Source organism: Coregonus lavaretus (genome assembly GCF_964263955.1).
Source record: "Coregonus lavaretus genome assembly, chromosome: 5".
Lineage (NCBI taxonomy): Eukaryota > Metazoa > Chordata > Actinopteri > Salmoniformes > Salmonidae > Coregonus > Coregonus lavaretus.
Window position 1 is genome coordinate 42273018 of NC_139992.1, and position 17693 is coordinate 42290710.

Genomic DNA, 17693 nt, shown 5'->3' on the forward strand with positions numbered 1-17693 from the left:
CCTAGTCGGCTCGGGGATTAGAACCAGCAACCTTTCGGTTACTGGCACTACGCTCTTAACCACTAAGCTACCTGCCGCCTATCTCACCTCCTGTAGACCTAAATAGCATAATACTGTACATGGATAGAAAGCTTTATGGGATGATGATACATCAGTCTTAACATTCTGATACACAGCACTGTTGATCACCTACGTTCACTGTGCAATACAAGGGAACAGGTTTGGAGCCTTGCAAATTAATCTGAGAGCTTCTGAATATGATACTAGGTGCACAAGGAATGCAGCAAATATAATGTGAGCTAAGCAAAACTGGAAGGATTATGAATTCACGGTTCTGCGGTCATAACTTCAGCCTTGTGGAATTATAAAGCGGTTTTGTGGATATGTAAAGCTGAGTTGACTTTGCAGTGAGGCCTGTTGAAGTGTAGCTAAACCTTGAGTGTGGAAGTCAGAGTGGATGTATGATATAATGCAATTAAAGGAAACATGATGCAGCAGTCAGCTTTATGATTCAGAAGAAGCACATTTACCATGTATAAAGATTATATATATCAAGTACATTTCTTTCTACTGGCAACTTTGAAGCACTCAAATCTACAGTTCACATGCAAACATACATTGATATCATAATTGATACAGCATTAGGCCTATATAATGATGGTCAGTATTGAAATTATTAGCCTATACATTGAAAACCTCTTATGAATCCAGAAAACAGTTTAGAGAATAGAAGAGATTTAAGGAAGACAGTACTCTTGACATACTTCGCTCACCACATATGAATCAAATGTATATTTCACACTTATTTCATGGTAACACCTTCCCTGCTTGCCGCAAATGAGATTTGCTCCAAAACAAGGAGCAGTCACTTATACCCCTGATCTGTCAGTAATTTGAGGATTAAGTCGTACGGTATCAACGTGAGGTGAATCCGGCTTGGGCCCGACGTTGCATTGAAGGCGTAAAATTGGGTTCTGATGGGAAAAGACAACACATTTCTGGGTGCCTGAAGATAACACTCATTGAAACGGTGCTGAGATTCACAACATCTACCTTCACGTCCTATAGGTACAGTGCCTTCAGAAAGTATTCACACCAGTGGAGGCTGCCGAGGGGAGAACAGCTCATAATAATGGCCGGAACAGAGCAAATGGAATGGCACCAAACACCTGGAAACCATGTGTTTGATGTATTTGATACCATTCCACTGATTCCGCTCCAGTCCTTACCACAAGCCCGTTCTCCCCAATTAAGTTGCCACCAAACTCCTGTGATTCACACCCCTTGAGTCAATACATGTTAGAATCACCTTAGGCAGCGATTACAGCTGTGACTCTTTCTGGGTAAGTCTCTAAGAGCTTTGCACACCTGGATTGTACAATATTTGCACATTATTCTTTTAAAAATTCTTAATGTTCTGTCAAGTTGGTTGTTGATAATTGCTAGACAGCCATTTTCAAGTCTTGCCATAGATCTTCAAGCCAATTTAAGTCAAAAATGTAACTAGGCCACTCAGGAACATTCCATGTCGTTTACGTTCACTGTGCAATACTCCAGTGTATATTTGGCCTTGTGTTTTAGGTTATTATCCTGCTGAAAGTTGAATTTGTCTCCCAGTGTCTGTAGGAAAGCAGACTGAACAAGGTTTTCCTCTAGGATTTTGCTTGTGCTTAGCTCTATTCCATTTCTTTTTATCATAAAAAACTCCCTAGTCCTTGCTGATGACAAGCATACCCATAACATGATGCAGCCACCACCATGCTTGAAGTGTGGTACTCAGTGATGTGTTGTGTTGGATTTCCCCAAACATAACGCTTTGTATTCAGGTCATAAAGTTCCATTCTTTGCCACATTTTTAGCAGTTTTACTTTAGTGCCTTATTGCATGTTTTGGAATATTTTTATTCTGTACAGGATTCCTTTTCACTCTGTCAATTAGGTTAGTATTGTGGAGTAACTACAATGTTGTTGATCCATCCTCAGTTCTCCTATCACAGCCATTAAACTCTAACTGTTTTAAAGTCAACATTGGCCTCATGGTGAAATCCCTGAGTGGTTTCCTTCCTCTCTGGCAACTGAGTTAGGAAGGATGCCTGTATCTTTGTAGTGACTGGGTGTATTGATACACCATACAAAGTGAAATTAATAACTTAATAACTTTTAATTTTTACCCATCTACCAATAGGTGCCCTTCTTTGTGACGCATTGGAAAACCTCCCTGGTCTTTGTGGTTAAATCTGTGTTTGAAATTCACTGCTCGACTGAGGGACCTTACAGATAATTGTATGTGTGGGGTACAGAGATGAGGTAGTCATTCAAAGTTCATGTTAAACACTATTATTGCACACAGTCCTTGCTACTTATTATGTGACTTGTTAAGCACATTTTTACTCCTGAACGTATTTAGGCGTGCCATAACAAAGGGGTTGAATACTTATTGACTCAAGACATTTCAGCTTTTAATGTGTTATTAATTTGTAAAAATTATGAAAAACATAATTCCACTTTGACATTATGGGGTATTGTGTGTAGGCCAGTGCCAAAAAATATCTCAATTTAATCAATTTTAAATTCAGGCTGTAACACAACAAAATGTGGAAAAAGTCAAGGGGTGTGAATACTTTCTGAAGGCAGTGTAGTTGGCATGTGCATGTTCAGCTCATCCTAATTGGCTCACTTAGTTTTACAGCACTATAGGGAGTTAGAGGAGGAGTACAATTCAGCAAGACCATTACTGTAAAAGGCAGAGACAGTACTGAGTTGTCATAAAGCACCAGACTCCACTAAATGTAAGGAATTGTTGGTTGAAAAACAGGAGACCAAACAAATTTCCCCTGAGGATACGACTATATGGCACAGGAGCACTTCTGGTAAACGTTTTAACACATTTAATTACAGTTTAACACTTGTAAAGTGTATTGTAAAGTTTAAGTATAAAACAAAGTATAAATGAGGCCTCTGTGGATGGCAATGACTAAGCACCTTGTGGTCTGAAGCATTACAAAATTAACAACTATTCTTAAGAGCAGTTTCACTTCAAGGAAGACAGTGCGAGCTCACAATATAAAGAACATCAGCAAAAAATGACACATCGATAGTACATTAAATATTCAGCTGGAACGTACCATCTACACAGGACGGAGCAGCTCTGGTCGTCCCGGCCACTTGTCCAGGGAAGCAGGAGCATTTAACAGTTTGGGAGCGTTCTTCTATTTTGTTCTTGTTGCAGCATCGATGCAAAGCCACAACCTCACAAGTGCCGGTTCTGACTTGATGCACTGTAAAAAACACAGAACAGAATTAGCCACTTAATAACTCAGTACAAACTTGTCAGAACTAAAATATGCAACACTACTTCTAAGTAGCCTAATAGCTCAGTTTATTATCATAGTGCAGCACAAAAAAGAGCCGTAACGCAAAACCTAATGTATTACTTATGCTGTGGGACTGCAAAAAAAGTTGGAATCAAGGGTTCATTTTTAACAGGCAATGATGTAGGCCTACTATATGGCCATTGTTGAGTTAACTTTGTATTAGGTTAACTAACAGCCTGTTCACATATTCAGAACACTGGAGGCATGCTCCTGTTAAGGGGGGCTACCTAATACTTCTGCGGTACCCACAACCCTGAAGGTACAGAATAACTATGATTAAGCTTTAAAACAGTTTGTAACTTCAAGCATCAGCCAAGGAATTAGTAGGCTATTTTGCCATTCAAAAAACAATTTAAAAATCCCTATCTCAGGAGCTTCTTACAAGTTCCCCAGAAAAGAAGGTGCAGTTGTTGCAGTATTTTGAGCCAATTTCCAGCTCACGCTATTATTTATTTAGGGACTGTGCTGCTCCCTGCTCTATTAATTACATGTGACATTTTCACGAGGAGTCCGTCCTTCTGCAGAGGCAGTTATTGCTCATTTGGTAAACAACAAACGAAAAGTGCTGTGGAACCTGCCCACTGATTGCTGTACTCTATACCAGTGAAGCCAGCCAAGCTTATTTAATTAAATTGCATTTGCATGCCTTGTTATTGTGGAATCTTCAGGCATGTTTTTTTTAATCACTTAGGCAGAAATGTCGTAGGAGGAGGTAGGGTATTGAGTCGACTGTATTGCAGCTGCATCAACACCTAAACTAACATCCTGAACGCCACCATCACTGGGAAAACAACGTGGAAGAATCACACCTCAATCAATAATATTTGAATGTTTACAATAGCTTCGATCTATCATTTGTACCCAAATGTTTCAAATCAAACTGAATGCAGTGGTTGAGTACCATTGCTCAGGTGAGATTCCTCACACTAACTGTTAGGAGTTCAAGCAGATGAGTAGTCGTACCATGTTATAGAGAGGTGTTAGGTATAGACCAAAAGACATGCAGGAAGTGAAAAGGAGGGAGGCGGAGTTATTTTTTGATAATACACAAGTTTTGATAGCGCTTCTGCTATCGCCGTCCCCCCGGTCCCTGCTCATACATAAAAATAACTGAGGAGCAATCGCTTGAACGTAGCGGGAGGCTGACTCACACTCTACTCATATAAAAAAAGATATGAAAGACAAATATGTTTCTGCCGGCGTTGCTTAGATCTATGTAAAAGTAGCGCCACGCTTCACACAGAGAGGAAGAGGTTTTCTGAGTAGATTTGGAGCTCTAGCCGTATGACCACTGTGCTGTCCTGCTATGAAACAGAGGTTTTTTATGTACTTGGGAATGATTCTTGTCCCAGAGTCCCAGAGAAGCGCCTTTCCCTGCTGGGCTGGTGCAAGGGAAAGGAGTGAGTGGCTTTATACATTGGTGAAAAGCATATTCCAAGGTGATGAAGAACTGGTGACCTATGTAATTGCTATGCACTGACTACAAATTTATTCTCTGGGTCCCTGTTAGGAAAGTGGTACCAACACTACAGTTCATGATTATATTCACTTAATATTTTTTATATAACCATTATTTCTCTCTGTTTGAGAGGCTTTAGCCAGTCACAGATGTACAGTACAGAATGTCTAGATTTTTTTAAACCTTCAATCAATTCTGAATATGTAATTCTAGAAATAGTATGCAAGTGAAGACAGCCAGCGGCACAATAGCTTTTCATGGTTCTTATGCTGTTCTGCACCTGACGTCCGTAAAGCTTGGTCCATAGATAGAAAACTGTTTTGTCATCAAGTTTCTTATCATTTTGATCATGTAAATTGGTTGTGAACACATCCTCTCTCTTTCATAAGATACCTTTTACTCAAAGTCTTGATATTGCAGGGCTCCACTGAAGCGGACAGTCTATGTAGTGAAATCCTCAAGGCACACTACAAATCAGATTAAGAAGTGAAATAAAATGTATTTTCCGAGGGCAATGCAATTGCGGATCTATTCCCAACCAAGAAGTATTGATTGTGCTATTTCGGAAAAAATAGAAAAAGATAGGACTCCCAAATGGTTGGGAACTGTGCTCTTGAGGAAAAGAACAATGTTTATTTTTTGGCAATCCATTTGCACTATTACCAGCCAACTGATTTCCCAACAAACACTGTAAATCGACAAAGAAGATCAAATGCACTTACAGACATAATAGGATACTCGCTCCCATATAATGGGGGGATAAGGACATTCTCACAATGTTTCTAAGTAGGCTGAATACGTCGTAAACCTTTGGAGTGAGACCATGCTTCATTGTACATTTTATTGCAATACGCTAATGGTCTATGACAGTAATTGGACAAACCATCGGACAAACTAAAGCAATATGTTGTCTCAGTGCTTATTGTATGTGTCCAGTGTTTTCCCATTGGATCAATACTTGGAATACTAGGAAAAAGATTGATTATCAGGAACATTCCTCCACTGAGTTTACAAGGACAGTGGATCATTGTAATGATAATGATTGTAAAGGTCTTTGGACATCTTATTCCAAGGATGTGTATCCGGTAGGAGTGCCCATAGGGTCAAGTGCTCTTGTTGTGCCTCTCCAGTATTGTACCTTGGCCATGTAAACAACTCAATACAATGGTAAATACAAGGTGAACTAGAGAAAGCAACTCAGAAGGTGAGGCAGATCACTCTTCCAGCACATCTCAGCAAATTAAAGCCGACACGTCAAAGCGAAAAGAGTTTTGAAGATATACAAATTTATGCAGCCTTTTGCTGACAGAAGCCACAAATATAAAAAAGTATTGCGAGCACTCAAATAGGACACAAAGTGCATTAGAAAATCAATTTCTTTGCTTGCCGAAACCAACAATGTTTACTTAGGGTGGTTATTTTTTTTAATGGTATAATTTCTTTTTTTCTTGTGTTCTCTGGGAATAATTTATTTTCTCGACTTTGAACGTGTTCAGGGTTGATTTCATCCCTGGAATGATAACAGGTTTACAGCAACAGAAATAACACCCTAGGGAAATTAGGGGGCTGCTGAAGCTATCAGATAGAAATTGAACGTGTGCGAGATTATTCTGATCCAATTCCTGCAGAAATGATGAGCGCCTTGAGTAAGGATCGCTGCCAATCAAAAGCCACATGCTGGAGGCCCATGCCCTACTTTAATTGGTCGACAGACAGAAGAAAGCTAAACATTTTCTGTCATGTCCACGAATGGCCATCCTGCATGTCTATGGAATCACCTTGCCAATTATCTGCGACAGTGGATTGTCAGTGAGGCTCCCAGTGTTCAAACCAATGAGGTTGAAACATGTGAGTTGCCCCACACTTGTAATGTTACTGAGATGCTATAATTGATCTCGCCGGGTTCTAGTCATGTTCTAGTGATGTCCCAGCTTGTCAACAGTCTTAACAAGACAAGGGAAGTATTTTGAATTACACCTCTTTCACACATTTAAGCCCTGTCACACAATTATTTACCGTTGGAACATCAGGTGCATTTAATCATCTATGACATTGTAGATAAAACATCTAGACATACTATAGGCTATAAAAAATTATGTTCTTATAATGTGAGAGCTCAGAGATCAGACATCATTTAAACTAACAGGATGAATGTACAAAACATTAGGAACACCTTCCTTATTGAGTTGCACCCAACCTTTTGCCCTCAGAACAGCCTAAATTCGTTGGGGCATGGACTCTACAAGGTGTCGAAAGCGTTCCATCGGTGCGCCTGGCACCTGCTACCATTCCCCGTTCAAAGACACATATTCTGTCTTGCCCATTCACCCTCTGAATGGCACACATACACAATCCATGTCTCAATTGTCTCAAGGCTTAAAAATCATTCTTTAACCTGTCTTCTCCCCTTCATCTACACTGATTGAAGTGGATTTAACAAGTGACATAAATAAGGGATCATAGCTGGATTCACCTGGTCAGTCTATGTCATGGAAAAAGCAGGTGTTCATAATGTTTTGTACACTCAGTACCAAAATGAATGTAAAGAAAGGCAATGAGCATGCTGCTCTTAGGCAGGTGTACTGTACTGCCCTTACCTCTGTGACCTTCTGTTGGTCTGGCCATCTCCAGCAGAGTCACCATGCAGACCATCAGAAGTAGAACCCCTTTACTTCCTTGCTGTGTGTGTCTCTCACTCATCCTGGGAGAGACAAACAGAGAGGGGGAAGAGAGATACACGACTACACTTAGTTTGTTTTAACAATGGTTATACACTTATAGACAAGCATCCCATTGTCTACTTCAGCATCTCGCACATTAGGCATTTAAGTCATCCAAAACATGGCAGTTGCATCTCAGTGGTCTTAAGCGACTTCCTCTATCCACATAGCTATTATTCATCAACGTTGATATGTAACAACTGGACAGGTGAAAGCAAATCATCTAGTTGGGTTCTGCCATATTACTTTCACCAATCCTGTCTATTTGGATCAGTGCGAAAAGAGGAAGACATTTGTTTATCGAGGTCCTGTGGTTAACATTCATTCCGCTCCTGCCTTTTCAAATCCACTTCCAAGAAAGGTACAACAAGCATCCATCTAGTAGTGTCTTCTCCAGTGTTGTAGGAGATTTGCTTTAAATTGCATCAGGCATCAGGCCAACCTCTGCTGACCGGAAGCCTACACACTAGCCAACTACTCATCTCCACCTTCTCCGTCATTATCCCCCTCTCTATCCCTCTCTCCCTCTCTATATTTTTCTGCCCATCCCCTCATCTCCAGTTTCATTCACTTGTTTTACCTCCGTCTCTACCATATTTCCTAATTACCTCTCTCTCTCTCTCTCTCTCTCTCCTCTCTCTCTCTCTCTCTCTCTCTCTCTCTCTCTCTCTCTCTCTCTCTCTCTCTCTCTCTCTCTCTCTCTCTCTCTCTCTCTCTCTCTCTCTCTCTCTCTCTCTCTCATCTCTCTCTCTCTCTCTCTCTCTCTCTCTCTCTCTCTCTCTCTCTCTCTCTCTCTCTCTCTCTCTCTCTCTCTCTCTCTCTCTCTCTCTCTCTCTCTTTGACAGGAGCCAAAGGGCCACTCAAAGCAGGTGAGGCCCTCTGCACCCACACACAGGCCCTCACCATTTCAGCAGGGCAGAGGCCTGACAGGCCCGTGGGCTGTGGCTCCACACAGGGAGGAGATGAGAGAGGAGCCTGGGTTCTTCTACTCAGAATTAATCCATTCCTTCTGCCTTACCCTGGGCCCTGCACTCTTTTCTCCCTAATGAAGTGTGGTTGAGATGGGGACAGAATACATAAACCATTTGGTATTGCTTGCTATCCTTGACAGGAAATGATCACATTTCGAACACAAGACACAAGTGTGCAGTAATTACTGGAAGAGGCGAGGTATCAGATGCCATAAGGCAGAGACAGTTACATGTTTCGTTTGCCCCTTTTATTTCACCATCCCCTGTCTTTCTCCGCCTCGATCATTGACATATATATTGTGTATCTCTCACAGGGATTATCCGATTATTCTTGCATTAATTAAACGGGAGCCAGCCTTTGAGTGCGGAAATAGTGATTAAAAGATGGCTGATCGATAAAACAGATAAAATACTGACCATTCTAATATGGCACTGAGCTGCCATGGTGGCCCTGCACAGGATTACATTTTTCAATACAAGATTTATCAAATGTACTGTTCATTCCACATCTCCCATAATAAGTGGATGTTACTATGACGCTGCATAGCTGTGCCAGTATATCATACAGTCAGCCATGCATAGTACAAACAAACACATTATCAGCCTCTTTCTAGTCAACAATCCATTTTTCACCTTGTTCTGATAATCATGAGGGATCAGAGAAAGTGTTGATTTAGCAAACTATTCATCCCCTTCCTAAGTCTTCACTCCTCCCTGAACACTCACATTCACCACTACCTCACATGAGGGGTTTCTCTGAGAAAGCCTGTGGAGTAAATAGCCATTTTGTGCATTGTTAGTATTCTTGCAAAGCATTTTGATTTCAAGGGAAACTATCAAAGTAAGGTTGCAGATAATAATAGTTTTTTTTTTTTGTTGCGCTGGGCTTCAAGCAGTGGGATTTGAGTTACCTGTATATTCCACATCGCCATTGTGTGAAATTACTATTTTTAATTGTAATGAAGTTTTAGTCAGAAAGGAGGAGACTCACACTTATTTTCTAGTTAAGATAGTGTCAAAGTGCAAGCATCAAGTTCTAATTTGTGTGTTTTATTCAAATACAACTTCATGTTTAATGCATGGGTTTTTGTCAAAGAAATAGACCCGGAGGAAATATGCATAATGTATGCCGTTGATTGCTGCAGGCACAAAACACGAATATCACACATAAAAGTTTATAGGAGAGCAAAAACAAACCAAACCGTAATAAACCACAGAGAAATGTACTGTATAATTAAAATATGGTTTGTGAGGATGAGTTTCTTCTTCTTTTGCCTCTTATCTATGGATGTGTGCTGATCTTAATGATACAATACCTCTATTAAAATTGCTAATTTAAAGAACATAGTATTGTTGTTTTCATTCATTTGTTTTTGCTCTCCTCTAAACCTTTATGTGTGATATTCGTGTTTTGTGCCTGCAGCAATCAACGGCATACATTATGCATATTTCCTCTGGGTCTATTCAGTGGTTTCCCTTAATTGAAATCTGTGTTCAAATTCATCTGGAATTGGACTTTTATCCCTTTATATCTCTGTAGCAGTAAGGTCTGTTGTTCGCTATATGGCCTATGGAGTGTAGATTTGATTTTCTTTCAAGAGTACAAAGTGCATTAGTTTAAAGCTGAATGAAGCAATACATCTTTTTACGTTCCTGTGAACTCTAATCGTTGTCCCATATGCCCCTTCCTATTCCATTGACTTCTTCTCTCTCTGAAACAAATTGAATAGTTACAGACCAATGAACAGGCTTTCAAAAGACTCAACTTGACCTTGCAGAGTGGGTCGGTTGCATTGGCTATGGAAGGTCCACTTCACAAAGAGTTTTCCCGCACACAAAAAACATGCACACACACAAAAGACCCACAGCTGATCTATATGTAACATTTGCTGAAGTGAGTGCAATGGAAAAATAAGGGAATTTACTATAGTATTTTGATTTAATTAAATTATAATATAAAGGTATAAAAAGCTATATTATGTTGCATTAATAAGATGTAAATATGCGTTATTACCTTTTTAATGTAATAATATCCATATTTAGCAGGTTTTCATCAAGTCAGGTGTTGAATGTTAAATGCTGTTACTGTTAAATGACCAGCAATTACACTTCTCTTCACTGAGCACCAACAATTACTAATGCAAATACTACATCATTATGTATTTCTGTTGTTTTTGCATATATTCATGTTAATTACTATATTCTACATAAATATTTGAAACTGTGTCATAATGCATGGTTTAGGTATGAGAACATTGCCACTGCTAGCAGTGAACTGAGAATTTGCCTCATAACTGTTCTTGAACACCAAATAATGTGCTATTATTGGTTAGACTGAATAGTATTACTAAATAGGCCAACTTGGATTGTATGAAGAACATTTGATTCCTTCCTATCCACAAGCTATGATGGACTGCTTATGAGGCTGGTCCTCACTGTGGTTCCAACAGGTCATTAGGTCAGCATGTGGTTATGGTCAGCCTTCCACTGAATGTTAGCCTATACCCCAAAATCATTACTAGATTCTGCCGAGCTCCTTGGTTGATCTGTGGAGAGCGAGATCGTGTTCACATACTTTGATAAGTTCCCCCTGTGCCGTTGTGGTGAGGAGAAGGTCTTAGGGCAGCCTTCCCCATGGATAGACAGTGCTGGATTCTGACCTGAGGTAAAAGCGAGATGCTGGCACTCTACAGACAGGGCAACATACCAAGATCTCTTTCGACCCAGAGTGAGTGTTTGCATCAGTAAATGTATTCAAAGACGAGCAGTGAAGTGTTCTCACAGCCAACGGGTCAAGCTGCTGCAAGTTTTAAAACTTTTGCCAGGGATGGATAGCATAACTAGGTTACTTTGTCAGAAACTTGAGATTTCAATCATTTAAGAGTGGGGCTGAAATCTAAGACCACGTTTGCCAAGGGGAACAGATAGTGGAAAAAGCTGAATTCCCTTGTGAAGACAGACTGTATCAACGGGATACATGTCAAATCATTCTGTCCTATTTGTTAAACCTAAAAATATTTTGCCACGTAACACATATGTCACTCATATCCCAGCCTTGAAGGACCAATCTATAATAGTTTTCATTATGTGGACAAAAGACTCTGTCGACCTTGGCCTACATACACATCGTCATGTACATTTTGTTCTATACAGACCTCAATCTTGCTTGAAAAGTGGAAAGAACTCAGGAAGGGAAGACATGTATTCATCAAGACTTACAGATGTAGGCTCTTAATTTGAGCCAGTTTGCTACAGCAGGAAAATAATCCTGCAGCAACAGGAAATGTGAATTATTATGTGGATTATAATTAATGGACATTTTTGTAGGGGTTGATACATTTCAAAGTGGAAATTACAAACTTCAGAAGCCTTTCTATACCTCAAATACACTACAAGTTTTACATTTCCTGTATTGCAGGACAGTTATCCTGTAACAGGGAGATCAAATTAAGATCCTACATCTGTATTTACATAATGGGAAAAAGTAAGGGCCCTATTAGCAAAGACAGAGGCCATACAGGAGAGGAGACTGATGGTACTATAATGGTGGAGCCATTATAGTAAATAAGAGCTGCTGAAGTTGCAAAGCTATTACACAGTTAAGCCATGCATGATGAGAGCTGTTCCTACGCCACTGTACTGTGCAAACCTCTTTGAGACGACACACAGTAACCCACAGAGGGATTTGTGAGGCCATAACAAAATCTCAAAGAGCTCTGACATATTCGGCGAACAAACATAGGCTTTTATTCCTATAGACATGGCTCAACATATGAAAAAAGCCTCAGTGTAATAAAGTGAGGGAGAGGGTGGCGGGGGAGACAAGACAAAGATGTGGATGGAGAGATTGGCAGGCGAGCGAGTTAAATCATTCAACTGCAAAAACCTGGACCTTCCTCTCCCTGTCTCTGGAGCTGGATTTGATACAGGGATTATCTCTCTCTAGTCTCAGTTCCCCCCCCCCCCCCCTCTCTTTCTCTCTTTTCTTCAACCATGACAGGGACTGTCACCTCGGACAGCTGCAGTGGGCCGATTGCACGGTCACAGAACAAGCATCTCTGCTACACAGATGTTCTCCACTGACAGTATGAAGCGAAAGTAACGCTTTTTTCCCTCTGTCACACCAAACACTTTTCGTGACCCTTCCGTCACAGATCCTGCTTTAATGTGACCGTAAACGAGACGTGACACCCAGTCATAACAGTCTGTGATTTTTAGGTCGAAACTAACAACAAAATGACCAAACCTTGTCACAAAATATTATCTGGTTCAATGTCTATTTTGAGCTAACCGGGTCACACTGGCTAATGGAAATTGCTATGCATGTCCGGCAGATAGGAAAAACACAAACAACATGTAGAAGCCTCCCAATATACTGTAAGTAACTGACATGAAAATGCAGGGACCCCTAAATGCATGACCTGACTTGAGTTTGACCCCTTTAAAAAGTTTTGACTTCAAAGTGTTCATTCGTTACCCGACACCAATGCTGAGTGCCCTTTCCGAGTGGTAACCGTCATAATGACCTTCCGTAATGACACTCGGAGATGTGAAGCCATTTGAGAGGGCAAGCTCATAAACGTAGCAACATTCAACCCCGTTTTTTCTCCCTTTTATCAAAGCTCTCAGTCTGTACGTCTCAGACAGGCGTACGGGGGCCAGTGTGTTATTTCAATCCATTTCCCATCAAGTTCACTCTGGCACCTTTACTAATCAGGAGAAACCAGTGGATTGGATGGCTGCCTCTCTTGCTCTTCTTTTCCCACTTCCTCCTCTTATGAGTTATGATGTCATAGTACAATGGTCTATTTTGGAGCTCTCTTAGCCAAGGCTTTATGAATTATGAATGAATGTGGTCCAAACATTTTAGTAGTAAGTGTTTACTTTAATAAAGTGTAGTACAGGAAGTAGTTATACAGGATGGGCTCCTTTACTGCAACCGCCCCAATAATGACTTGCACATGAAAAGATTGATCAGAGAGAGATGAATATAGGGGAAAACTATGAAATAACCTCTTTGAGTTTTGCCGTTTACATTCAGTAGTTATGCACTTTTGTACGTTTTGGTTATTTTAAGTTTGTCTTCTTGATTGATTAAACTCTGAAATAACTGTGAAGAACCCAGCAAGAGCTATTTTTCTCTAACGCATATTGTTCTTGTCTAACTTGATAACAATGGAAATATTACTTTTGAAGCTTGTGTGTAGTTGGAGGTACAGTACTTTCAGAAAGTATTCATACCCCTTGACTTATTCCACATTTTGTTGTGTTACAGCCTGAATTCAAAATGGATGAAATATCGTTTTTTTTTTCTCACCCATCTACACACAATACCCCATAATGACAAAGTGAAAACATGTTTTTAGAAATGTTTGTATGTGTAGCAGTGTGTGTAGTTGGAAGTGATGCTTATTGTCCTCGTCAGTTTTAGCTTAGGCCTACCTCCTCTGGGCATTTCTCACGTGCACAGCCGATATTGATGATGAAGTGATGATTATTGTTGTGGGTGACCTTTGTCGCATCTGCAGAGGAAGTGTGTATCATCTGCCTGTCCTAATAATGACCTGATGAGGTTTGTGTTATTTATATCCAGCATCCGCTCCACCACCCAGACATGTTAGAATACAATCAAATTGTGGAGATAGATTATCACGCCAGATAGTCACTTCCTATGCTATTCAGACACTGGTCTCCACCAGTCTCAAATACTTAGAGCCTTGAAATATTTGTGTCCTTTTATCTAACCACATATCACCACTGTGAACATGAGGGTGTTCAGTGTCTGTCAGAAAATTTATTGGTTTGATTTGGCATTTTTCTCTTATTTATTTCATCCTTTATGTTTAATCTTTTGCTTATTTATGCTTTTGCCATTTATTTATGATAAGGCCTTTGGGCTGCACAGCTGTATGAAGTACGCTATTACAATAACATTTACTTTGAATGTCAATAGATGATGGTATAATGTGTGATGTCTTCCCTAACTGTACACAGCATATTTCCTCTCTCTTAACTCTTTACCATTCTCTCTTTAGAAGTGCAACACTCATTATGGCTATTGACATGCTTTGGCAGCCTTTTGAAATATTCATGTGCAATATTTTTTTAATCAATATTTCCATCCCCTTACAACCTAACCCCACAAGATGATGCTACTATAATTGAGTGAACCATAGAAAGCAGTGTATTGGGTAGGCAACATAGGATGAGTCCCAAATGGCATCCTATCCCCTATAGGCATATATTACATAGGGCTCTTGTAAAAAGTAGTGCACTATGTAGGGACTAGGGTGCCATTTGGGGTGGCGCCATAGAGAAGTGGCACCACATTATGCCTTAGTGCTGCAGGGTGAATAGGTCCTAGCTGTTCAGCAGGGAACAAATGACTTCAAAGATCTGGCACTTGACAACAAAAATCATGGTGAATGATGCAGATTGTTAAGGAAGGTGTGTGTGTGGGAGTGTACGTGTGGGCATGCCTGTGGTGTGTGAGGCTGTGGGTGTGTATATGTGTGCGTTTGTGCGTGCATGCGTATACGTAGGCTATGTGTACACATGCTGTGTGCTAGCATTAGACACTAAAACACAGTCATTTATCCTTGTATAGAACCACCTAGGTTTAGGGGTGTTTTCCCCCAGTATTTGCTTGAGATGCAGTAGCAACATATAAAACAAACTGAGGGTGCCAAGTGGTCTGACCTTTTGAGGTAGGCTGCTGTTCACAAACACTTAACCACTGAATGGGAATCAACGCAACCCAACAGAATCACCACAAGACAAGGGTTTCATTGATTCTTCTTAGAACAAAATACAATAAAATGGGACCTGTTATCTGCTATTACAAGATGGGGCTCATACTGGACACAGTAAAGGGTACCGGTTCCTGATCCACCACCATCGTTGTGTAGCAGCCACGTGGTAGATGCAACTAGGGCGGTAATATGGGACAAATTAGAGACCTGAACACCCCTCTTGTTCAAGGGCCCAGCGGGCAATGACTGTCTTTCGATCATGACGTCATTACAACTAAAAACTGTCGTTATTACATCATTGCAACCAGGAACTGTCATGATAACGTCACATCCAATTTTGCCCACTAGGGGAAGTGACCTTCAATCGAGACCCTTGGGAGAGCTGGCGGGTATGCAGATGCTGAGGCACATTCACACCTGTAGCAGTAATTTGGTTTAAACAAGCCTAATATTACACATCATTTAAGGAGTTGTTGATGCGATCGGACAGGAGAGCTGAGAACTAATTTAGTTCCAGACACCTCGGGATGACATGTTTCACCAGTGTTAATGCACTGACTTTGTTTATATATCAAAGTAGAGTTGTGTTCATGGGCTTGGCTGTTTAACATCCCTCCAAACCGTTGTTACCTCAGACTCCATCTGTTGTGACTAAAACGACATTCCCTTTAAAGGTCCAGTGCAGACATTTTTATCTCAATATCAAATCATTTCTGGGTAACAATTAAGTACCTTACTGTGATTGTTTTCAATTAAAATGGTCAAAAAGAAATACAAATTGCTTAGCAAAGAGCAGTTTCTCAAGCAAGAATGTTGCTAGGATTGTCTGGGAGTAGTCTGAGTGGGGAGGGGAAAACTGAAAACTAGCTGTTATTGGCAGAATGGTTTGGAACACTCTTTCTTATTGGTCTATTAACTAATTTGATGACACCAGGCAGGCCAAAACTCCATCCCACCAAAACAGACTGAAATTTCAGCAACTCTTTTCAAACAGCTATTACACTAAAAGGGCCTTTATCATAATTTTCACAATTTCACAGCATTATTTCAACCTCATAGTGTGGACCTTTAAAGTTAAGATATTGTACCATAAATAACGACGCAATGTATCCCCCCGGGGGTCGCATCCAGCATTCAAAGTCACAGGCTCAATTTATTTTCTTAGCCTAACTTGGTGTGATCGGAAACCAAAAAATTCCCACCTCGGATTAATGGAAGCCAATAAGCGAGAGGAAACATGAATAGAGTGTCTAAGCCGTGCTCGGGCATGCTGAGCTCCTCTTTGATGAGAAAGAGAAGGTGAAAAGTGAGGCTTCAGAGCGAGGGAGCGCTCTATTTTTAGGAGGCCTGATGAAACTTCTCATTTCTGTACCAAGGACAGGCGAGAAGTGACAGGTGATTATTTAATGCCTTTAATTAGCCACAGAGACTGACTGTTCTACCTGTTAGACAATTATCGTCTGAGCACTCTGCAACGACTCTTAATAACTTTGTAACTGAAGCTGTAATATATCACTTCCAAGAAAACCTGGAAATGAATTTGTTGCTTTATTGCGCAGTAATCCGTAGCTAGGGTTGGGAAATTGACGCACAGCAAATAATTGGTAGTACTGCATGTTGGTTGGTTCTGAAGTTTTTCATTTAATGTATTCAAGATGTAAGAATTACTAAGACAATGGTAGGGCTTTATTATGCTATCTGTACCAACTACCTTGTTGAGGGATTAACCTTATAAAAGGTGTTGTAAAGCACCCTGCCTGCCACATTGTCAAGCCGTTGAAGAACCGTGAGGTGTGATTTTACAGTACGTCAGTTGAAATAGAAACACCTTGCAGCGAATGTCATCATATCATTATCATTCAACAAGATCATATGTATGATCAAGCCGGTGATTAGCCTGACATGATTCTATGGAAGAGTTGCTGTCTTCATCTGATCTTATATACAGTAGCGTATTGTAACTGTAGCTGTTGGAGATGCTATTCAAAAGAGTGACTGTAGATTTCTGTTCTACTGTCCTTGCCTGCCTGCAAGTGGAGAGACCTTGTGGAGCAATATTTCAAAGGCTCCTTATTTCCTCCATTGAAGCGGGGCACCATTTGTTCAGAGGTTCAAGCTAAGACTGATAGGGGAGAGAGCCAAGTTGAGCAGCCCATCCCAAGAATAGAACTTAACCATGTGTGTGTGTGTGTGTTTTCTCTGTGTATGTGTGTAAACTCAAGCCCCTCCACCTTAAGAATGGCTGACCAATTCAGCCAATGTCACCCTCAATGCTTTTCTGTTCATTCCCTCAGTGTGTGTGTGTGTGTGTGTGTGTGTGTGTGTGTGCATGTGAGTGTGTGTGACCCTGACAGCTTACCAAAACCAGGTTTCAACACATTTCTTCAGTGATAATTTGTAGGTCAGTGCCACTGACCA

General features: G+C 40.5%; 1 protein-coding gene across 1 annotated transcript in view; it reads right to left on the bottom strand.

Moving 5' to 3' along the window:
* LOC311129040 (chemokine-like protein TAFA-2) overlaps positions 1 to 17693 on the bottom strand; it is a 52957-nt gene that overhangs the window by 12728 nt on the left and 22536 nt on the right. The window contains exons 2-3 of the mRNA XM_084161296.1: positions 7430 to 7533; positions 3125 to 3277 (exon numbers count right to left, since the gene is read on the bottom strand). Of these exons, the coding sequence (XP_084017422.1) occupies positions 3125 to 3277; positions 7430 to 7532 (256 nt within the window). The 5' untranslated portion in view covers position 7533. The remainder of the gene's footprint in view (positions 1 to 3124; positions 3278 to 7429; positions 7534 to 17693) is intronic.